The sequence below is a fragment of the Dermacentor silvarum genome, chromosome 7 (assembly GCF_013339745.2).
Source record: "Dermacentor silvarum isolate Dsil-2018 chromosome 7, BIME_Dsil_1.4, whole genome shotgun sequence".
In the NCBI taxonomy this organism is placed as follows: domain Eukaryota; kingdom Metazoa; phylum Arthropoda; class Arachnida; order Ixodida; family Ixodidae; genus Dermacentor; species Dermacentor silvarum.
Window position 1 is genome coordinate 53,643,786 of NC_051160.1, and position 22,987 is coordinate 53,666,772.

At 45.7% G+C, this 22,987-nt stretch overlaps 2 protein-coding genes across 15 annotated transcripts in view; one reads left to right on the forward strand and one right to left on the reverse strand.

Annotated features, from left to right (window-relative positions):
• Positions 1-27: 27 nt before the first annotated feature.
• Positions 28-11,413, reverse strand: LOC119458036 (AP-4 complex subunit sigma-1). 2 transcript variants are annotated; one of them, XM_049670699.1, is made up of 6 exons: positions 9,080-9,536; positions 7,591-7,774; positions 6,542-6,628; positions 3,072-3,140; positions 2,996-3,007; positions 28-1,140 (listed from the first exon to the last, which is right to left on the reverse strand). In XM_049670699.1, exons 1-6 carry the CDS (start codon positions 9,148-9,150, stop codon positions 1,021-1,023), a joined length of 543 nt encoding a protein of 180 aa, XP_049526656.1. In that variant the 5' UTR covers positions 9,151-9,536; the 3' UTR covers positions 28-1,020. The 2 variants fall into 2 exon arrangements, 1 of the variants encoding a protein (XP_049526656.1); XR_007467850.1 differs by lacking the exons at positions 28-1,140; positions 2,996-3,007; positions 9,080-9,536 and adding an exon at positions 9,543-11,413 and having other exon boundaries at positions 3,067-3,140; positions 7,591-7,754.
• Positions 8,699-22,987, forward strand: part of LOC119458861 (striatin-3-like) — a 243,855-nt gene continuing 229,566 nt past the window's right edge. For all 13 annotated transcript variants that reach the window (XM_049670682.1, XM_049670681.1, XM_049670691.1 and 10 more), the window contains exon 1: positions 8,699-8,953. In XM_049670682.1, coding sequence (XP_049526639.1) covers positions 8,747-8,953 — 207 coding nt within the window. In that variant the 5' untranslated portion in view covers positions 8,699-8,746. The remainder of the gene's footprint in view (positions 8,954-22,987) is intronic.

Sequence of the window (22,987 nt, forward strand, 5' to 3'; positions counted from 1 at the left end):
AACTGACAAGCGCAGTGCATAAAATGTGTGAACGATCATGTCTGCTAAGTATTACAACGCTACGTGCCGCGTGAAGAGCAGAAATTTCAAACCAGACGCCGTTTGTGACTATTTGACTCGAAGACCGAATCGAATTGGACAATATTCGATTTGTTATTTGAAGGTCTTGGACATTTGCACACCCTTATAGTTATAAGCATTTATATTCATTACATGCTCGCAAGAAACATTCTAGGTTTACTTCAGTGTATCCGCTAATTCGTTATATTCATGTTCATTACATTCATATTCAGCTGTACTGCTAAGGCACAGTGCGTAATTGTGTCTATGTGGAACATAAGAATTTCAAGAACTTTTTCACAAGTTCAGGACTGAACAGAATGTGACACGCATTATTGTGTGTGGAGCTTCTCCCGAATTCTTAGCTAGTGACAGAATTATGTTTGTGTTTATTCACATGAAGTCATTCTGTACAACCATTCACAATAGTTCACAGGATCATGGAAGCCGTGATAACAACACTTTCTTTCACAGCATAGGCATACAGCCTGGAATTACCAGTTGCCAAAAATTGGTATTTAATTTGTGCATTCATTTATATGCTTCACACAGGCAAAGAAAAAGAAAGCAAATGTTTCAGGAAAATCAGCTCGACAGACAGCTGCACAAATCCAGCTAACAATGCGTGAAAATTCTTTGAAGTAACGAAGCAATGTGCCATGGAAGCGTGGCAAAAGTACCTATGATCTTCGATTTGTGCGTATCTAAACATCTGGGTGTGGACCTCCTTGCACATGTTTAAAGTATGCAGGCACACTGAAGCTTCACATTTAAGTGTCTTAGCTCATAGGGTGAGCTAGAGTGAGCAGACAGGGCTGGTCACAAATTGTTATGACCAGACAACTTTGCAAGAATATGTCTGCTCCTGCTTCTGCTAACACTTCTGAAGATGGTAAACGTGTGCTTTGTTTTTGCATCTGAAATGGTCCTTTCCCTACCACGAATGTACCGTAGGCAAACTCAAGCATTGTCGAAAGCTTTCAACCGTTCCAGGATGTTTTGTACGTTGGTCTCCGACACACTTCCATTGCTGACCATGTGCTGCAGGATGAGGTGCAGCTTGTAGAACTCTGAAACAATCTGGTGCCATGCACAGTCAAGGCGATTCTCTAGGAAGCCACAGGCATTGCCAATGTTACAATGGATAAATGTGCTATGTGCGATTACTTCTGCTGGAGGTATACTTTTACCTCCTTTATAGCGAAGTTAAGAAATTTCTTTGCAGTCAACGACAACAGCAAAAGCGCACCACATCACCAATTGCAATGCATCTATAAGCTAGTCAGTGATGAGAGTAACATGTTATCACCTTAGTCGGAGGGTATTGTACAGCATTTTAGCAAAGTAAAGAAATATCTCGGGTTTGGGAGGTTACTTATTTCCAGACACCACCCTGAAAAAATTTTTCACTCGCGTTCTGTGTCAGCCATATTGTCAAGAATCAATAGATGATTAATCAATGCCTTCCCTGTCACTTTGTCACTGTTACGGTGCTACTAGCTGTGCTGATGCTACGTGATAACCTGCCCAGTGAACTGCCATTTTATTTCTCTTTTGGCATGGCTAAACTTGCCACCTCCTGTTATGTGAACAGCACGTGACATTGGGACACTTGGCGATGTTCATTAGGGAATGCACTGAGCATGGATAAAATTACACGGACGCATTGTGTCCATCTATTTCCATGTTGTTTCGTCCATACTGAACATGTTCCATTATGTGAACACCCTGCTCCGTCTGCTTGGTTCTTGTGATTCTTTTGGTTCACTAACTCCTTGTGGCTCTTGCCGTTTTTGACATGGATGAAATACAGTCAGATAGTGGCTATCCATTCTGTGACACACCCCATACAGAGTGAATGACAGTGGCTATCTAAAGAGGGCAATGACGACAGTAAGTAAATTTTCACTCCTTTTTTGACTCTGGTGCAGAAGCAGAGATGGCTATAGCACACCAAAAACAGGTCCGCAAAAATAACAAGGAGAAGCACACTTTTGAACATAGCCATAGGCAGTGTTGGTAACTTAGCAATAAAATTGCTAAGTTTAGCAAGCACTTAGTCACCTTAACGACAACATTGCCTGTTTGGAGTCCTAGCGACTTTCTTAGTCCTCTTTTTAGAGAATTAAATAGCCAGTAAAGTGCCCTGGTGGAATAACTTGAGGCACTCTGGCTAAGTCCGATGCATCGCTCCATTTCATCCAAAGGGAATACTATATGCTCCTCCACTTGTTGCTATTTCTAAAGACATACTTAAGATTTTATTAGTGAACAATCTGGGTGCACTGAAGCTGCCTTTCAATGCAAAGCATTGACTTGAGATGCGATACATCGAAAGCTATTTTCCTTTTTCACATTCCGGCTGTTGACGTGGAGCTGCGGGAGGTAAGTAAAAGCTAAGTTTAAGTAATATTAAGAAATACGTCTAGGAACAATTAAAACCCGAGAAAGACAACATTCCAAGCAAGTCATCACTATGATTTAGCAACTTTTCACTTAAGGTGGAGTGTTTTGGGCCATGACCAGGTGACTGGTGCAAAAAATGTTACCGATAACGGCCATAAAAGTTGTCTGGGATATTCATGAACCTGTAATCTATTACCCTATTATTCTAAATTGACCCCCTTAATGGGTTTAGGTCCACTTGCAATGCCCAAAAAGTATTTTACAGCCTTAATGAAACAGTCACATGTTGAAATGTACAAAAATAAATTAGAGAGCAATGAGAGAGGCCTTTCACATTTGTTAAGTGTGTGTCATAGACAAGGTAGTCTATAACAGCTCCAGATAACTTTTTTTTCTTTCTTTAATTGAGATAAAAATAAATAGAGCAGTTACAATCGCCATTTGTTGGTGACAACTACCCCTTTTCACTTGATTGATAATTCAGGATAAATTTATAAAAGGGATAAATTCTTTTTCAAAGTAAGGATACTTTCTTTTCAGTCTGAAATGGAACAGAAAGAAGGAATTAGAAATAAGCATAAGTTGATGTGTTTTGTGCTACTTACCACTCCCGAGAAGTAGGCATCCAGGACTTGGACAAAAGCGCGCACAAACTCGTACACGGCAAGGTTGTTCTGCAATAAACAAGGTCGATGTTTCTTCTGTGCCCTCTGTAGGGGAGGCTGTTATGTTAAATCAACTTGAGGATCAAATCTACATGTATGCATTTAATATCCGATGTCTGTGCCAAATGTAAACCGTCAAGATGCCATAAGTTAAAAAAAAAAAAAATGTGTGGTGCATTATGTAGCTGTGTAGGCAAGGCTAATCTTGGACAGTACTGGCACCTTGCTTGAGAGTGGTGCTGTGAGGCTTTGTCTAACCACTCTACTTTTTTCTTAAACGAAATGGACAGCTTGGGTGCTGCCAAAGTCTGGTGGTGGTGGTGGTGGTGATGTTGAAGCAGGCGGGGTTAGCCTGGCATACATAGCCGGCAACTGTTCCGCCTGATCCTCCTCCGAGTTGAGATCAGGGGTGTGTCACCAAGTCTGAACATTTGCTGTATCTGCTTCTTTGCCTTCTAGGAGGAAGCTTTAGCTCGGCCACTCTTTTATAAATAGATGGGGACGGAGAGTTCATCATTCTCAGCATCTGCTGCAGTGCAATTGATGAGGTTTGTTGCATATATAAAAGAAAATGTTTAACTCTAGTGACTGTTGGAACCAGCTTTGTTTGTATTTAAGCTGTCTATATACTCGCATATATTTTAAATTGTTGAAAATTGCAGAACTGCAATAAAAGAAATAAGAAGAAAACTAAAGTATCAAGTTTTCAACTCGAACTCAGTAAGAAGTAATTATATCGCAATTCTGTAGACGGCACCTATTAAGACATCTAAAGCTGACAAGATAGACGTACTACTATACACCGTCTCAAATAAACCATGCATGTGTGAGTCGGACGTTTATTGCGATAGCAATTATATGGACACTACTGTCGTATTTCTACCGCTGCCGTGATGTTCCGTATAAAGTCCAAGGGCGATAACATTGTCGCTGCGTGCCGTATGTGCAAGTGAAAACGTGGAGGAAGCGCGCCGTCTTCCGTCGAGCGCAAAGCACTAGGGGGATTCTACCCGGCGGAAGCTGCATATGGCGCGGCCGCACGGGCCCTACCTTGAAAGCAATCTACAATGGAGACAGAGTGCGCCGAGCGCTGATAGCTTCGTGTGCGCTATGTTCTCACCGCTTAGTTCGCGTTGAAGCGGGAAGCAGCGAAGGTCAATTCACTCGCTGCTGCTGCCGCGCTTTCTCACTCCAGCGTTTTGACAGTGAGTGTGCGTGGTCATCGAGTGAGATGTGTTCATGCTTGTTCGTGCACTGCGTGACACCATGCTTGTTAATATAGTTAGTAAGTGAATGTTTATACGGCCGATAAAACTACAACTTCGTATAGCTGTCTATAATTTGCTATCGCAAACGACGCTGCGCATTTCGGGCCGAAACTGCGCCTTTTTTCAAAACTCTTCTAATCTGTAAATGCACATTTGTCAGCTTTAGATGCTCTAATGGGATGCAGTTTATAGAACTTCAATACCTGGTATTGGCACAGAGTTGCAAATTTAGTACTAGACATATGTGCTTCAATGTTTTTTAAACTTAATTGCCATTTCCAGCAATTTTTGTGAAGGTCCAAGTTTCTATATAGTTCCTATGGTTCCGAGAATATAACTTCCTGTCTCAAATGAAAAAAAAAAAAGAAAATATAATTCAAGCTGGTCCAGCAGTTGTCTAAAGAGAGCGTTTCCACATTTTACATGCTTTTGAATAGGGAAATCCGAGTTGGCTCTGAGCTAGAACTTCCTTTTAAAGGCAGCTGCAAAAGCTCCATATCTGATGTGATTGAGGTTCATTCAAGTTGTTGAACTCTTTCATGTACAGAAAATTGCGTTTTCATGGAATAACTGAAAATTATTGTAAACATGGCATGGGTCACAAAGAAACTGCTAAATAAAGAACTAAGGTTATCTTGGAGGACCTATAGTGAGATATGAAGGGGTCTGCACATGTAAATACCACAGTGGTTCCCTGAACCTTGCATGGTACTTTGAAAAACATTTCTTATCGCTCCTCAGACCAACATCAACAGTGCAACTTCTGCACACTTGTACTGCTATTGATTATCTTTTTTTTTAATCAGTCGTCTGCATCATTCAGGTGCACGATATAGGCTCCATTGTTGTTGTGGAGCTAGCAGAAGAATATTCTTACAACGAGAATCAGGGCAGAGTTACAAAGGTACTGCTGTCTGTGATAAGGAGTGATAAGGTTGAAAAATAGTGCAGACTGATAATACAGGAGGAGGAGGAAAGAAAAGGGAGAAGGCAGGAATGTCAACCAGAAATTTGTCTGGTTGGCCACCCTACACTGGGGAATGGGAAATGGAGAATGGAAAGATGAGATAGAGAGATGAGGGGGAGGGGGGGCGGGGAGAAAAGACGTGGTGAGTTTGCGCATGTGCACAGAGGGCCCTACCAAGTCAAAGGCGTTCACACAGGCCAGTTGCCCTTAAGAAAGACAAAAGTGCCTTCACAGCCTTGTAGACTGATAATAAGGAAGGAAAACAGCTGTGTGGCACAGAGAACAGTTGTAACCTCCAAAAACCACCATGGCTTTTGGAAAAGGAAATACACCATCATGGAGCAAACCAAGTTCTATTCTGCCCCAAAACAATGAAAGTACTCAAATAAACATTTGCCTGCTCTGAATGCTCTAAAAATCCCCATGGGTGTCATTTTTTTTTTTCAACACTAATTCTGATGTGTGACAATTTAACGAAGTAAAAGGCATCCTGTGCATAAGAGGGGATGGTTAATATATCTTCATGACACAAATTCAATGACGCTGAAAAAAATAAAAAAGACAGGTGAGTTGCGAGGATGTAAAACTAAAAATGACTATTTTGTCAAAGAGAACAAGTGTGTGTAAATGCATAACATTTACATATTGCATTTTGCCATGATGCCCTAACTCGGTCACGAGCTGACCTTGGCCACGACATACACATGCTTATTCAGAATAAGTGAACGATAAAATGCCTTTATTTCAAGTAAACACGAAATAAAATGAAACAAAAGAAATAATTTGGTTAACCTTGAGGCCTAAATGTATTCATTAGGCTCAGTTCCTTATTATGAAACCAGTACGAAACGAAGAAGGCCCCGGTGGAGAGGAAATGGCAGTGCTAATTCAGAGTGAAGTTCAGTTTACTGTACCTGATTCAGTAAACGAATGATGTGCACTTGTGTCTCTTCTACGGTCCATCAATGTCTCTAGTTCCAAACACCTTACATTAGTATGCTAAGCAATTGAACGCCAGTCAGAAAGGTAAGGAAGCGGGTACGCTATGGAGCGACTTCAGTTGTGAATGAGTAGCATGATGTGCAATCTCATGTGACTTGGCTGCATCTAATGCCAAAGCAAGTTGTGCACCATAGCTGTTACCAGAACCAATCCGGGACGTAAGGGTGAGTTACCTCATCGTCATCTGTGCCTATGATGAAAATGAGCTGCCCCGTCCTGCGGTACACGATGTTGAAGCCATCGTGCAGGAAAAATGAGCACTGGAAATAGAATGAACAATGACGCTGCTCTTATGATGTGTTTTGTATGACACTCCTACTCAATTAATGCTAACTTTAATTATACCTGCTACAATTAAATTAACTTTTCAAATGTGCACCCACTGGCAACTTAACAATCCTGCAGTCTATAGGTATATCCTTTCGAAACTGTTGTAAACATTGTTGCCTTTGCATGTATAACAGTTTTTTTTAACATTAAAGAGCACTAAACCATGAGAAATTGAAGGTACACACTTAGTTATGTTGCTGTCTTAATTATTTATGCATCTGTTCTTGCTAAAACATATTGATTTATGGTATACACATAGGTACATTGGTTTTAGAGTGTATTATTTGACAAACAGGATGAAATATACCTCATATTTATCTTATACACTAGAAATTTTTTGCCATACAAAGTAAAATCAGCTACCCTGCCTAATGGGACTGCGAAATTTACTTTAACCAGATATACTAATGATTTGTATACGTGATATCTATGTCAACTCCATTAGCGGTTTGCACCAGTGCTTCATCAAGTGGGCTGACCTTGTTTTATATTAAAAATTCAGAACTGCGGTGTGGAAAAATGAGCGCAAAACATACAGATCGGTATGGGCGCTAATAATAGATTTACAGAAATATTCCGAGCTACTTTTAATGTTTTATTTTGTTTCGTTATAACACCGTCTGAATTACTGCCACAGAGATACGGGCTATCGAAACAAAAGCTAGGTTACACGTCGTTTCTTGTCGCTCGATTGATAGCTGGTGTAATAAACACTGCAGCTGCGCGCTTGATCGATGCAGTTATCTTGAATCTTTCGAAAATATATGAAGCTGGTCATTAATTATAACAGGGCGTTTTAAGTCTCGTTTTAAACTTTCGCCTAGATCGAATTTTAGCAAACCATTGTCTCATCGCCGCACCAATTGTTGCAAAATGTTCAGCTAATACTCACGCTGTTTTGATTTCTGGAAATACATTTCTGTATCAGTGCGGCTTCCAACGAAGGCCTTTTCGCTTTGTCAACCGGGTAGAAGTAGTAGGCGTAACGCAGTCGCTGTTCGCAGTTGGCGATCAACAGGAACTTGTACATATCTTCATTCAACTCGCATCCAGAGGCTGCAGATCGTACAAAATTACTAGCAAAGGGGATTAAATTGCGACTGTTGTTAATACGAATTCAAAGCCGAACAACAGTATACTCCTACCAAACTAACTTTAAAGGTAAATGCGAATTAATGGTTCACCGTACTTGTTTCAACAGCACTGATGGCACTAGCACACTCTACATTTCTTCGCACGCAAATCACATTCTAGTGATGTCGCAGCAGCTTTGTGTCAGCAAGCACTAAATCATTTTCACGAAGTGACATCACAAAAATTCGCCCCCTCTTTCCCCTCACAAGCTGTCTTCGCCACGGGCAGGTTACGAGTGTGGCAAAGCATGCTTCCAGGCACGCTATTTCGTTCGCGTCGCTGCGCTCTTTCTTTGCTAAACATACGAATGGTTCGCTTAACAATAACAACAAAAACAACTACAAAAAAAGAAGACATAAGCAACACTAGTTACTGCTGTCAATTGTTTTGAACTGCCCGCGACCTTGATAAATAAAAATGCTAACACATCTGAAACAGCGGAGTAGCTACGGTTTTGAAGTTCATTAAGCGCATTTTAAATACAACGTCAGTGCACATACCTCGCGTTGTGCGCTTTTAAGCATCAAAAATACGTATGTCGCATGCAATTAGTAAACTCAAAGAATCGATTACGGAAACGATACATTTCGATCACTTCATTTCCACAAACACGCACACGTCGCGTACGAAACCATCATATTGACGAAACCCTCTAGTAGGCACCAGACAGATCGAACTTAGAAAAACGAAAGTAACGCGTGCACAAACTTTGCAAACTGCGAGTCTGCCATGTCGCGTGGCGCCCTCAAACAACACTGACTCGAACTACTGCGACGTTCGCCGCGCCATCTCTCCCCCGCGGAAGCAAGCGGCCGTGCAATGACGTCATCCGCTCGGCGGAAAATGTATCCCGGCATTCCGAGTGACGTCGTCGGCCACGGCTGGATCCATGTAAATGGCGACCATGCAGTGATATGGAGGACGTCTCATCAGCGCCGAATCACACCGGTCAGTTGGGGCCGCCGGGGGGCCCCATGGGCATGAACGCCAAGATGAACCAAGAAGAACCGGCACAGAGGCCCCAGTACTCCATACCCGGGATATTACACTTCATACAGCACGAGTGGGCCCGCTTCGAAATGGAGAGGGCCCAGTGGGACGTCGAAAGGGCCGAGTTCCAAGTGAGTGTGTGCAGTGACGCTTTGCGCCTGTTTCGCATCCCGAACACCGCCTCGCGGCTGTGCCTGCCTTTCGCACGCCCTGTCAGCGACGCGCGCCGCGTCCGTGCGACGGCGATAGAAACTTACCCGCGTTTGCCGACGGTTGACAGCGTCAGTGGCGTTTCGCAGGTCGGATCGACGGAACGCCGCTTTTTCATACAAACCGTGGTACTGCCTCTGGCAATGGCTAGCGCTGGCTTAAAAAAGCAATATGGCGCTCAGGTTTATTCCTTCCCTTAGGCCTAAAATACGTCGAGAACGGCCGAATTAGAGCGGACAGTGCCTCGAAGCGCGGCGGGAACGCGTACGCGAGCCGGCGGCAACCGTGCCGAGACCGAGGAAGCGTAATCGAGGCGTTTCCCGTGCGCTCCGAAGTGCCGTGCTAGCGTCGTGCCATCTCGACGCTCCCTTTGTCGGGTTCCTCCGCCGCTGCCTCTGTGCGGACCTGGGATGAAACGAGCTGTGTCGCTCGCGTTTTAACAGTACGATCGCCGTTTTCGGCCACGAATCGAGTGCAGTTTACCGTGGCTAATTGCGCGACATCGGTCACCTGAAATGTCCGGACGTACTACGAAAAACGCGATGGTGTCGGGCAGCGTTCGTTCGGATGCGCTGTCTCTCTCCGTCGACGGAAGAATCTCCCCGTCAGCTCTCGGTCGCTAGCAGTTTCCAAGGTTAGCGTTGTTGCGTCCGCGCTTGCTCCAGTTCTTGATGCGCCTCTTTTTCTTTTTTTTACGTTTTACGGAGAGCCTTCCGTTTTAACCCTTTAAACGTGCTGCGTGGTTACGGGGGCGGCCCTGCCCGCGTACTACGCGGCTGTCTCGACGATCTTGCGCATTTCATTCGAGCGCTGCCCTAGACCTCGTCAGCGGCGTCTTATTGCACGCTGCCTACACACTCCTTTCAGCGATTATCGACGCTGAAAGAATCCCAGCGATGCGATCTTGTTTGCGGGAAGACCGGCTGCGTAGTGTGTGCCCTTGCTGTGTTTTGATCCGGCCCTCGTCAGAAACGGGGCGGTTTCTTTTATATTCGTTGTGCGGTGCTGCTCTTGTTTCGTCACCGTGTGAATCTTCTCGTGAATTCTTTATGGGGCGACGCTCGACACCGAACCGAGACCCACCGTGTCTGTAGGAAGTAGCGAGCGGCTCTGTCGGAAGGAAGCGCCCAATGATGCGGCTACTGCTTTAAATGGCTTCCTTCTTTCTTTTTTCGTTTGCTGTCTTCGCGTCGTTCCGTTTTTCGTGTGTAGTACGCCGCTCGCTTCCGTGTCCTAGCGATCTAGGCGCGCGTTGTCGGCAGGTATGCTTGAGGAAAAAACGAGAAGCCCGTCTGCAGCGGCGGCATTTGTTGATAGCTCCGTTGTTTTTTGTTGTCTTGATTGTTTTGCTTTGCTCGTGCCGGGAGGAAAACGATGTCGCGCGCGCAGTGCACGCTCTGTTGGTTTTTTTTCTTTTTTTCTTTTGCTGGGCTGTTGCTGCTGCCCCTTGTGTGTGTTGTACTACTACCCCTGTTTGCAGCGCTGCATGTGTTCTCTCCTCCCGCTGTCGTCTGCAAAGTGCCGTTTGTTACCAGACGAGTTCTATTGCGTCTTCTGCTTCTTTTCCCGTCCGTTGTACCGTTGCTCGCAGCTGATTACCGGTTCCTGTTTCTCAGTATGTTGCCGCTGTTCGATACGGTGACTTTCGTTTTGTTGTTCTCGACAAATGGTGGTGGCTGCTGCTGCTTCTCTGTGCGTCGTTCGAGAGCATCTCCGTAGCTCGTAGGCCCATTTTAATCGACGGACGGACGACGCCATTTTGACGACTCAGCCGCTAAATGCGATTGTTTTCTGCGGCTCTGTTGATGTTATGACTGGCTCGAGCCAGTCCGCACATGTCGGCGTCTTAAGGACCATGTGCTAAGCAATACGCCGAAGAAAACATTAAAAAAAAAAAAAAAAGCTTTCCGCATTAATAGTCGTGACGATAGCGTACGGTGCTCGAAATTCAAATCCGTAGGGAGGCTGTCAAGGCCGTTTCATTTCCTGTCACTGTAAGCCCCTCCGACGCCTGTAAAAAATAACACGTATTTTTGTACGCCCGAGATTGCAGTCGGTAGCGGCATTTACTACGACTGCGGACGAGAGGGGAAAAAAAAAGTGTTTGATTCGCCGTCTGGTGTGTTTATGGCTTTTAAAAAGTTGGCTGCGCTTGCAAACCCGACCTCTATCATATAAACTCGCCGTCCGACGACGTCGTCTCTGCTGCTAACGTTAGCGCTAAGAGCCTGTCCGTTGTGCCTAGCCGTTTCCTATCTGCCACGTTTTATACAGCCCTTGATAATGCCACCGCTTTGTGGGTCATTACTTGACAGTGTACTACGGGCACTTCGAAACGCTTGCTGCGCCGGGACCTGCGCAACAGTCGCTTTTGCCGTGTTCATGCGCGCGTCGTTACGCAAGCTCCTGCCGTTCTTTGCCTTTTTCATTTGTCTTATCCTTCCGTTATTTATTTTACAGCGTGTTGCGAAAAATGCGCAATGCGTTACGTCTAACCTCTATCCGACGTTTCTTTCTGGCGTGAGAGGCTTCCGTCCAGTGCCCTGAGGTGGCGTGGGAGTTCATCTTTGCAAAGCCCGCGTCTTTCTTTTCTTTTTTTGTTTGCTGAGGGGATCTTCGGGATCGCGTGTAGACAACGAAAAAGAGAGAAAAGAACCGCGCGCGCTCGTACGCACGCATCTGGGTTTCGGTTTTCTACGCCGTGCTTCGTGCTTACTGGTTGGTGCAGCAAGGGCTTCACACCCTCTTTTCAAGCGGGGAGGGCGTGCCACGTTTTTTTTCTTCTTTCGTTTGTTTTGTCGTACTGTTCCGTTGCAGGTCTTGGAAAAGCGGGAGCGATGGATAGAACTCGTAAGTTCAGGCGCGAATTTCCATCGAGTTTAGTTTCACCACCACTTTATTAAATTTAATTCTCAAGCGAGTTTTGTCAAGTTAACTGAAAGGGGACCTCATGCGCGAACTCTTTACAGGAAGTCACCCATTAGACCATGAATTATTTCGTGTCTAGCATGCTTGAAAAGCGCCCGTTAAAATATATGCAGCATGTAAAACATTGTAAAAATTAATGCAAGAAGTGAATTAGCCACATGTGACGTTCTCATACCGAGACCAACCCGGACGTCTACATTCTGACCAGTGGCGCACCGACGGGGGGGGGGGGGGGGGGGAGGATTCGGGGGTTGTAACCCCCCCTGAGGCCGCCTTAACCCCCCCCCCCCCCTTTTGTTTAACCCCATTTCTTTGCTTACGCATTTAAGTACTGCAACTAAGATGTAAGACGCGCAACCGTCTGCACACTCGCAAAAAGCGCATTTTTTGACAATTTCCCGTGAAGAAATCGAAATTAGTGCTGTTTAGATGGTATTGACAAACTGTCAGCCCCGCCCCCTGGCAGAGATCCTGGGTGCGCTACTGATTCTGACTCGTTTTATTACAACACCTGCCAAATATTATTGAAACTTGCAGCAGAAATCTAATCGGAAGCGTTTCAAGATGTTTGCGGCGCAGTTTATGTAATTGTTTTACATCGGTGCTCTTGCTTTTGATGCACTACCTTTGCACACAGCGCCCGAAGAGAGGTTGGTTTTGTTGGGATTCCTTTTTTTTTTTTTTTTTTTTCAGCCATACATAATTTGGACCTTTTTGTTAAGATGCGTGCAATCTCGTTAGCGTAACTTCGTCGCTGCCTGATTTGAAACCTCTGTAGGACATTCGCTTGATTATAAACGTTTTGTTGGTGCTCGTGATAACTATTAAAGAAAGCATACGTTTTCGCGGTATTTGTTGTGATACTTGTTTTCTTGAACATATATTTTTTACCAATGACACGCGCACCTGAAGAAAACACCGTCTTTCGAACTTGGAGAAGAAGCTCGTGTTAACACAGCGGTGTCACTGGGTCGTGTACATTTAAGTTCGTACTTCCGGGTGCTCACTTTTCTAGCACGCGCTTCCTAGCGACGAAGCAGGTGCCCTGGTTAGGAACACTTAAGGGAGCAGCATTGATATGGCACGTTTTTTTTTTTTTTTTGCTTTATCTTTTTAGGTTAAACGGTGGTCGTCGACATCGATACACCAAGAAAAGTACCGGCAAACCGCAGAGAGCCTTAAATGATTTTTACTGTGGCAGCTTTTCTGCGAACTATAGTTTCGCTTTCGTTTAGCAGGTGTGTGTGCGTGGTGACGCTGTAAGTGGTCACGTGGGAGCGAGCATGATGACGGTGCCCCCCTCCCCCCCCCCCTTTCTTTTTTGCTTTATCTTTTTGCGTTAAACGGTGGTCGTGGACATCGATACACTAAGAAAAGTACCGGCAAACCGCAGAGAGCCTTAAATGATTTTTATTGTGGCGGCTTTTCTGCGAACTATAGTTTCGGTTTCGTTTAGCAGGTGTGCGTGGTGACGCCACGACGCTGTGTGTCTTTCGTGCGCCGCCTTGCTGTCCTCGTCACATACGCGCTACTAGAATCGTACTCCCAAGATGCCGTTCCAGCAAGGCCGCATTGCAGCAGTAGTTGTCTCCACTCCCTCGTAGGGTTATATCCACTGCTCAGCTACGGTGCGTCAGAACCCCGCAATTTAGTACTAGATCGTTTCTCTGCCGGAACGATAGAGCACATCATATTTTATTTTCAAATGGAATTCATTCTCTCTATCCAAAGCGACCAGCTTTTGTTTCCAAGCGGGGACACTGTCGGTCGTCGACTCGTTCATCTCCTCCCCGCTATTCTCTGAAAGCTGGCGTCGAGATGTCGGCGATAACCCGATAAGCGCATTCCGGGGTCCGTTGTGCGCGTGTGTTAAGCGCCTCGAGCGAGCCGGTGTGAGCGTGAGCGGGTTTCTCTCGTTTTTAACTCTTCCGACTCTGCGGTAGCCGGGCGTTATTTTTAGTTATCTAACGACCGATCTATACACGCGGCGGTTTTATAGCGCGCGTGTGTGAATGAGCCTAGAAGCAGCAGCCACGTACTATACGTGGAGGCGGACGCTTTTCGCTGAAAGCGTTCTTGAGGCCCTGCAGCCTCGGCGCAGTGGCGGGGCGGGGGGCGTTTTGCAGCAGAGCACGACGTCGCCGGTTCGAATCCCGTTCGCGGCGGCCGCATTTCGGTGGCGGCGACATGCAGGAAAAAAAAAAAAAACGGTTTTCATGCTTCTGAATTGCATTTGCATATTATAAATGTTAGCAAGATTTGCTTGCCCGCGGTGTACAGTCTGCGTCTTGAGAGGTTATTTGTTCTTGCGAGAATGGTCGTGCGTGAGTTTAAACAACTGTTTGTTTTGATCAAGACGAATGTTTTCTCCTTTTTTTTTTTTAAACTTCTGACCGGGGAATAAAACGGAAAAACGTTTCCTTCACGGGGAAGGGGGGCGGCATTAAGCAGGTTTTCGAAACCTTGCCTGCCTTCTAGTACAAGGCTGGTCGGACTCGGGGGGGAAACGCCGAACGAGGAAGAACAAATCATTCGCAGCGTTATGCGCATATCCCTTGCCGCACAGCTTTTTTTTCTTCTTCTTCCCCAACGCATTGCCCGCGCGTTAGATCCGCAGACGTGGAGAACCGGCGAACTGGTGGTGGTGGTGCCTCTGGCCAACTTCCATCCTCGTATATATACCGGCACGTGTCGGCCAGATCATCTATTACCGGTTGTGTGGGAAAGCACATTTCACACACACACACGTCCGCAACACGGGGTGCGGGGCCATCATCCACTTTCTCGCTTTCCTCCGCCGGTATTATCGCGCCCGGTGCGCGCGCGCAGCGTGACCTTTGCTTGTTCGTTCGTTTTTTTTTTTTTTTTTTTTGGTCTAGCTACTCAAACTTTCTTAGTGCTGCTGCCCCTGCACGAAAAATACGTATAAGGGAAAGCTGCTTGCCGGTTTTTTTTTTTTTTTTTTTTTTTTTTTTTTTTCGAGCGCTGCACAGAAAGACGCTTGCAGGTCTTTTCCTGTACCGCGGTGCTCCCTCTCCGAGAGTGCTTTATTTTTGTTTGCGTTTGATTGCTTTTTTTTTTTTTTACCGTTAGTGACAGTTCGAATGTGGAAAGATGCTGAGTCTTTTTTTTTTTTTTTCCGGGCTGCACGGTACTTTTGGACGTACCACTGAGAGAGCGATAGTCATTAGAATTTATTTTTCTACTTTTGCAAGGACTCGCGAGGAAGCGAGCAGCGAAGTATGGTCATTCGGGAGCCGTAGTGCGTTTGATTTCGCGTAGCGACGAGCGTTTGTGTTTGTCCTCGTTCGTGTGTCTTGGTTTCGTTGGAACGTGTTTTTCTCTTTCTTTGCATTGCTGCACTGTTTGACGTCGTTATCTCGAGAGGAAGACTTGTTTGCCTACGAAGGTGCACGGCCGCTGCTTCAAAGGGGTCACGATAGCGTTTTGCGTCGCCGTATTTCTGAATGTGTATCCGTATGTACACATCGGCGTACTTCCACCCGTTGCCCATCGACTAGATATTGCCTGCCAGTGTTATTTGTCTACTAGTGATTCAACGGTTGGGGACTGATGTTAGGGCGTGACACCGAATGTTTTCCTTTTTTTTTTTCTGCTGGTGTTGGCGTTAGAACATCTGACTCATTCATTCATTATTTATATGCGGTTATTCATCACGAGCACTGCTCGGGCGAGGCGATGCACTCTCATTCATTCATTGTGAGGGAGATCTCTTATGTCGACATGTGGTCATTTTAGAGTCCTACGCCTGTGCGCGGCCTTTTTTTTTTTTCGTTGCTTTTTTCGTTGCTTTTTTTTCGTTACGCTTTCGCATGCTTTGCGTGGTTTAAACGAGTACCGACACGTGATTTCGAAATTGTCGAAACTCTCTTACAGGCTCCCAGCTGGCACGTTAAAGAGTGAAGCTAGAGCACGTAACGAGGTCGGGAAGCACTCTCGAGATATTTTAATTTGACACGGAATACGATATCGAAATTCCGGAGCTGGCGTCATCGACGTCATTGTGACGTTGTGACGCGGAGCAGAATTTGCTCACGTTGTGCACCATGTAAGTAACGCTAGCTAGCTACGATGACGTTTGCTCATAGAGAATTAAGCGACATCGCCGAAACTAGTCTCGTAGTAAGTTATTTAGCGCAAGTGTCATTCTTTTTTTGGGTCGTAGAGCGTTTGGACCCTCACTCATCAAAAAAAAAAGCAGAAAAAAAAAACCGTAAGGGTCACGTGATTAGTACGTTCCTTTACGATGCAACGTGATGCGCGCTCGCTTGGCTCCTTATTTACGAAACTGAGCCACGCGATGTGTTGCAGACTCTGAAAGAGAGCGTCGCCGGGTCTTCGACGGTGTATCGTATCGGCGCCTCATTGTTTCTGCCTGGTTGTCTCTCGGCTTTTTCCGTTGTCCTTTCGCGCGACAACCTTTCGTTCCTTGACAATAAAACCGGGCGGGTTTTGTGCGCTTCGGTGACGCCCACTTTCCGAAAGTGCAGCTGCGTATCACGCACACTGCAGCGCCCTCTGTTTTGTGTAGGGGTGTGCAATAGCGATTTTTTTTAGACCGATTCGAATACGTATTGATTAGTGCAAATAAACGTATCGAATGTCGAATAGTTTTCGAATAGATTTCGAATAATGAACAGGCAGTTATCAGAATGTTCACATCCTAGTTTTCTCAAGTTAGCGAGTTCCTTTCATTACGTAGTACATTATGAAGCGGTGTTTATTAAAACCAAAAATGCAGCATTAGGCGCAAACAAGTAGTTTTTTCGCATGCGCAGGACTCTTCAGAGAGCGCGAATGATCGCTGTATAGCATGTAAGGTATGGCTACTTGGCGACGCAACCTGCTCTGCTACGCAAGTTCACACGTTTTTATGTCTGTACTATGCCCGCGAGTGCGAAAAGTAACCCTACTTTTGTTCAAGTTTTACGTTTATGTGGGTGCAGTTGACGTTTTGAAATATTCGAAAAGCGCTCGAAAAAATATTCGCATTTACGAATAGTGACTGTTCGATTCGAAGGCCGAATCGAATAGGACGCTATTCGATTCGTTATTCGAAAGTATCGCATATCCCCCCCCCCCCCCCCCCCCCTGTTTGTTTTGGTACACTGCCCTGCGGGCTCGCACCTGATTGAGGTGTAGGTGATACTGCGTAGCCACGGTACTTTGAATATTGTGATTACGTAAGTGAATTTGGGGCCGGACGGTAAGTTTCGCAATTAGCAATGAGAAAAGTTAACGAAAGTTTACACTGATAGCACTCCAAAAGCCACCGAAGAAGAGACAGCGTTACTTTCAGAAACCGTGACTACCCCCCCCCCCCCCCACACACACACACACACACAAACACACACGCACAGACCACAGCACACTCCACAGCACACTCTTCGATCGTAACATATCACGGTAATGAGAACGGACTTGAAAATCTCGCGGCTCTTTTCGTGTGTCGTGACGGGGTTAAGCTGTCAACTGTCCTCTGATGATGTAAGTTTACCATATACGGCGAACGCTGTTCGGGGGCAAGAATTAGACATTTATGGAGACAGAGCGACCAATTTCGAGAGTTTGGCTCGTGACAAATAAACTTGCTGCAGCTGTATCTTTCTCCCCTTCCCGTCGTTGCCCCGCAAACGGTGGGCCTGTGCCCAACCCGCTGCTGCTGGCACTTTTCTAATCCAATGAGACTCCCCGCCGGCGCTTGGCAGAGCGCCCCCCCCCCCCCCCCTCCCGCCCCCGCACTGACGCGCCCGCTTCGAAACGCCACTCTTGCAGTGCGGACGGTTAGTGGTCACAGAAGTAATAATCTATTACGAACGCGAAGAACCCATTTTTTGTTATGTATTTTAAACGCGAATAGATGACAGCAGTATTCCCCATGTAGGTGGACAGAGTATAACCTCTCCTCAAGTTTGACACGGTGGAAAACTGCTTTTATTTGCATAAACACAGGGATGAAGATGCAACATCGCCTGGTTGGTTTCCATAATGGCGCTACATCCTGGATTTTCATCTCATTTTTTGTTAGTCGAAACGCCCGTTGAGTTACTTTTTTTCGTCGACTGTGACGTCGCGACGGTCTATAGGTGAAATTGGTGTCTCTCTCGAAAGGATGGAGGCAAGAGTATATGACTGAACCACTCTCGTACAATTCCGAATGAATCTGTGAAATTTTATGAGGGTATGTTGCGTAATCGCTTCCCGATTTCGAGTAGGATTGAAGGCAGTGGATAAATATTTGCTATTTGTCGTGAGTGGCCCGCTGCTGTGAAGAAGTGGATGCCGTTGTCGAAGGCCTGTCAGCATTTTTCATTTGTTTTATAGGCTGGCGGAGATCGGCGACCGCTTGCTTTTCGAAAACTCGTGAGGTAGCTTGACGCTTCGAGGCAGATGACACACATTATATATATATATATATATATATATATATATATATATATATATATAGTTACAGAAAAATATCCAGGCCCATTAGTCTCTTCAGTCGGCCAAACCTAGACGTTCGTCGGGCGGGCAACAACGCTCCTTCGCCAGGCCAGGCTCGAATCTTCGGAAGGGAGTCGAGACCCCGAAAGATGTAGACGACCGCTTCGTTCGGGCCCATTAATTCGGCGCACGCCTTGAGAAAACGTCAGCCGCACGCGCTCCGGCGCTTTCAAGATTCAGGAGGTTCTCAAGGCGGCGGCGGCGGCGGAGAGGCTGTGCAACCTCCTCTCCACTCGGGAATTTTCTTTTTTTCTTTTTCGTTTTATCTATAGTCGGGTACAACTTTAGAAGACAGGAGGAGGCCCCGCCCAGTTGACCGAAGCGCAGCAGCCAATTCCTCCGCGACTAAAGAAATAGTCCCACTCAAAAAATTGTGACTGCTTCTAAAACACGTATTTGTCGGTATAAATAAGATTTGTGTATTTTGACGAGTGGATTGGTAAAACTATCATGATGGAAATGCTAGCGCACATGCCGGATCGCGAGAGAAAAATAACTCCGTGCCTTCTACAACGCTGTGCGTCGTCTGCTACAGAGCAAGATCGACGGCACCGGGCGTAGCAGTCGCTGGCTTAATAGCATAAGATTCATATATACTTTTTGTGTGTTTGCACAACCTTATTTTTTTAATGTGTTTGGCTTAATTTTAATTAATATTTTTTTCGCGGTTGCGAACCTGCGATCTCGTGAGTTCGCGAACGATCGCGCGCGGCATTCCGTGCCAGTTTTCCGCCATGGAGCCCAGCGAGGTGACATCGGGTCGCGATCCTTTGTTGCCGAACGAGCCTTGTGTCACCTCGATGACCACACCACCAAGGAGCCTCGGCAAGAACAAGAGCGGCCACATCCTGAACAGCGATTCGCGCAACATGATCTTCCACTGCTACACGTTTTGGCGTAACAGGCAGCCTGAACGCAGCGTGGAGGACACGAGCAAGTTTGTCGCCGACATGTATGGTGTAAGCGAAAGGACTGTGTTCAGGGTGAGGCAGGAAGTTAAAGCTTCGCATTTTTCGGGTGGCAAACTGACGACGACCTTGCGAAAGCGCCCACGCAATGCGGAGAAGAGGAGACGCAGCGTGAAGTTTGACAGCTTCACGTTGTGCGCGCTGAGGTCATGTGTGCACGATTTCTTTCGCCGCAACGAGATACCGATGGTCGAGAAGGTAACTACCGAGTTCTCGGAGCGTATGAAACTACCATCACTAAGGCGGTGTACTGTGCGTCGCCTGCTTGCCGAGATCGCCTTCAAGCACGAAAAGAGAAGCCGCAACTCGCTGCTTATCGACCGGGATGACATCACCGATTGGCGGAATTGCTACCTCCGTGACGTGGAGCGCTACCGGGCGGAAGGCCGAAAGATCTTCTACCTGGACGAGACATGGGTGACGGCGGGACACACTCAGTCGATCATGTGGACAGACACCGTGGTGCAGAAGCGCGGACGCCTGTTCGCTCGAGCAAATGGCCTGACGACGGTTCTAAAACAACCTTCTGGGAAAGGTCAGCGCCTCATCGTGACGCACATCGACAGCGAGGATGGTTTCGTCGACGGCTGCTTGGATATATTCCGAGGCCAAAAGACAGGCGACTACCACGAGGAAATGGACGGCAATCGCTTTGAGGGCTGGTTCAATGACGTTCTGCAGAAGTTGCCAGCTGGTAGCGTCATTCTTTTAGACAATGCACCTTACCATAGCCGGCGAGAAGAGAAATTGCCGACGACAGCCTGGAAGAAGGAAAAGATACAGGAGTGGCTCACAAACAAGAACATCACCTACGGTGAAAGGATGATAAAGAAGCAGCTGCTTGATCTGGTGGCATCTGTAAAGTCACGCTTTCTGAGCTACATCGTAGACAACACAGCTGTAAAGGCCGGTTGCATTGTACTCAGGCTCCCGCCGTACCACTGCGAATTTAATCCCATTGAGCTTGTGTGGGCCAAGGTCAAAAATGGCATCGCTGCGGACAACAGAGACTTCAAGCTGTCCACGGTCGACGTCATCTTGAGGGAGAAAATCAAGCAGGTAACGGCGGAAGACTGGAGGAAGAGCATTCAGCATGTGATGGACTTGGAGGCAAAGTTCAGACTTGACACGTCTGGGAGTGAGCACATTCAACCCATCATCATCCAGCTGGGTGAAGATGACGCTGAAGAAAGCGACTCCGACTGCGAGCTGTCTGGCATTGAGCCACTCGACGAAGCATAAACGCTTCTTATTAACAAAAGAACAGCCCTTATTAGGGCTACCAAAATTTTGCCGGTGGGTTCGCAACAGCCAACCATCCATTCCGTGACCTCTCAAATAAATAAGCAGTTCCATTTATGGCATATTCCTTATAATAGAAGCTCAATTCTGATAAGCAACGTCCTGCACACATTGTGCTCGATTTAAGAAGTGGCATAGAAACACATTTAAATGCTGGCATATCTGAATTGAAACACTATTGTTAACCCTGATTATCGTTGGCGGGCTCAAAATGCTCATTATGACAGCCATTCATGTGGTTTCATTGTTTAATTTGTTATCTGGCTCACACAAGTAAAGCGATTAAGAGAACAAATATAAGACATCATTAGCTTAGTGAGGCCCAAAATGCTCATTCAGGCAGCCACCGTCGAGTTTGACGTGCCCCATAGTGAAATAGCAGTAGTCAGAGCACGCTTGATGGTTCTGTTAGCAGTCTGCACTGGATATCATAGTCATGTCATAGCGAGTGGTGGTGAAATAGAAGCAGACAACACCAAACTGACAGCCACTGTCAGCAGCTTGAATGCCAAAGCACATTCATGTGGTTGCATTGTTTATTTTGTTATCTGGCTCGCACAAGTAATGAGATTAAGAGAACAAATATAAAACATCATTAGCTTAGAGAAGCCCAAACTGCTCATTCAGGCAGCCACCGTCGAGTTTCACGCGCCCCATAGTGAAATTAGTCGGAGCACGCTTTATGGCTCCGTTAGCAGTTGCACTGAAAATTCAAGTGTTGTCATAGCCAATTTTCAATTTATTAATCTGACTCGAGCAAGTAATGCGAATGCAAGCACAATTATTAACGTGATTAACTTTGCTAGCATTTTTTTTGTCATATTTATGTACTGGAAAAATGCTCAGTAAAGTTGAACGTGCTTTAGCGAGTCACTTTGTTCATTACAAGCCGTAGGCAAAGTGACGGACAGATTCAGACAGTGATATTGGGGAAGTAATAAATGGTGAAAGTTGCAAAAGCTCTCACAGCACTGCTTTGCTGGACTCCATTCACTAGAAAACTGCATTTGTAATGATGAAAGCGCCATGACAGGAAACGATACCCCACTGCACAATGTTATATATGTGTACCACTACATGTGACGGGCAGCAAAACCATCTGTTTATTAAGACTGAATGCAACAACATAGCAAGGTGCTGTTTCACAATATGGCACCTTTTCATGTGCACTTCTGGTAAGCTACCGTATGCACTGATGCATAAACACATTAACAGGGGAAAGAGACGAAGTAACTGTGCAAGCCACTTGATGCTTTTAACATTTTGTATCTGTCAATGTTTATGCTGTCACAGCTGATAGAACTTTCTTTGGTGCAAGTTGATTAATCACGTTGCAGCAACAGCACAAGAAGCAAGGTCAGAATAGTAGGAGAAAACAAAGCAAGGTGGCAGACTGAGGAGGCAAGGTAGACAAGAGAGAATAGCTTTAATGACATCGAAGAGACCAGCCCTGCTATTCACAGGACTTGGTGCTTTGAATGGAATTGTCGAAAGTCGTGGCTGCAGCATGCTTACAAGAACAAATGCAAAAATAAAAGGATAGAAATAGAAAGAACTCGCATATTCACAGACATGAACACAAACGCGAGCGCGAAAACTAAGATATAAAATACAAAAGGGCAAAATAACAAATATACACAAACACACAAGAAAACACGCACACACATTTAACGCAGACGCGAGTAGAACTATTAGGAGCGAGTTCACAAGCAGCTGTGCCTACTTTGTCGTACTTTTTTTTAATGTACACATTGGCTCTGTTGCCTTCACTGTCATAGGAATTTTTTAGTAGCGACATATCACGACAAAGCGCAAAGCTGTGTTGTGGGAAAGCAAGTCGAGCGCTGGCAGCACAGCTTATGCGCGATTGTGTCACAGCAGGCATTCTACAGCTGGCGCGTGCAGTGAGCGAAGAGTTCTAAGCCACAAAGCGACGCGAATTCATGCCAAGCTCCCTTGCAACGGCACCAGTGTATCAGTCATAATTTTATATTAGCATTCAGGCTGACATTAAGGTAGGTCACCACCTTCGAAAACCGATTTCTTGAAAAAAAATTGATTTTTTAAAATTAATATTTTTAGATTCCCTGTCTATTGAAGAATATTTAGCAAAAAGAATTATTTTGATAGCTCAAGCGGTTCAAAAGTTCTGGTGAGTTTTCCAACCCCTCCTAGATGCGTCCGAAACCGAAACTGAAGGTTTCTGATACCACGGAATCTGTTACCTCATCATAAATGTCTCTCAGAATG

Coding starts and splice junctions, on each gene's coding strand:
- LOC119458036 (XM_049670699.1), bottom strand. CDS start 9,150: ATGAAAAAGCGGCGTTCCGTCGATCCGACCTGCGAAACGCCACTGACG. Junction 7,775..9,079: donor TCAACCGTCGGCAAACGCGG/GTAAGTTTCTAT, acceptor CCCCTTTGCTAG/TAATTTTGTACGATCTGCAG. Junction 6,629..7,590: donor TTTCCAGAAATCAAAACAGC/GTGAGTATTAGC, acceptor TTCTATTTCCAG/TGCTCATTTTTCCTGCACGA.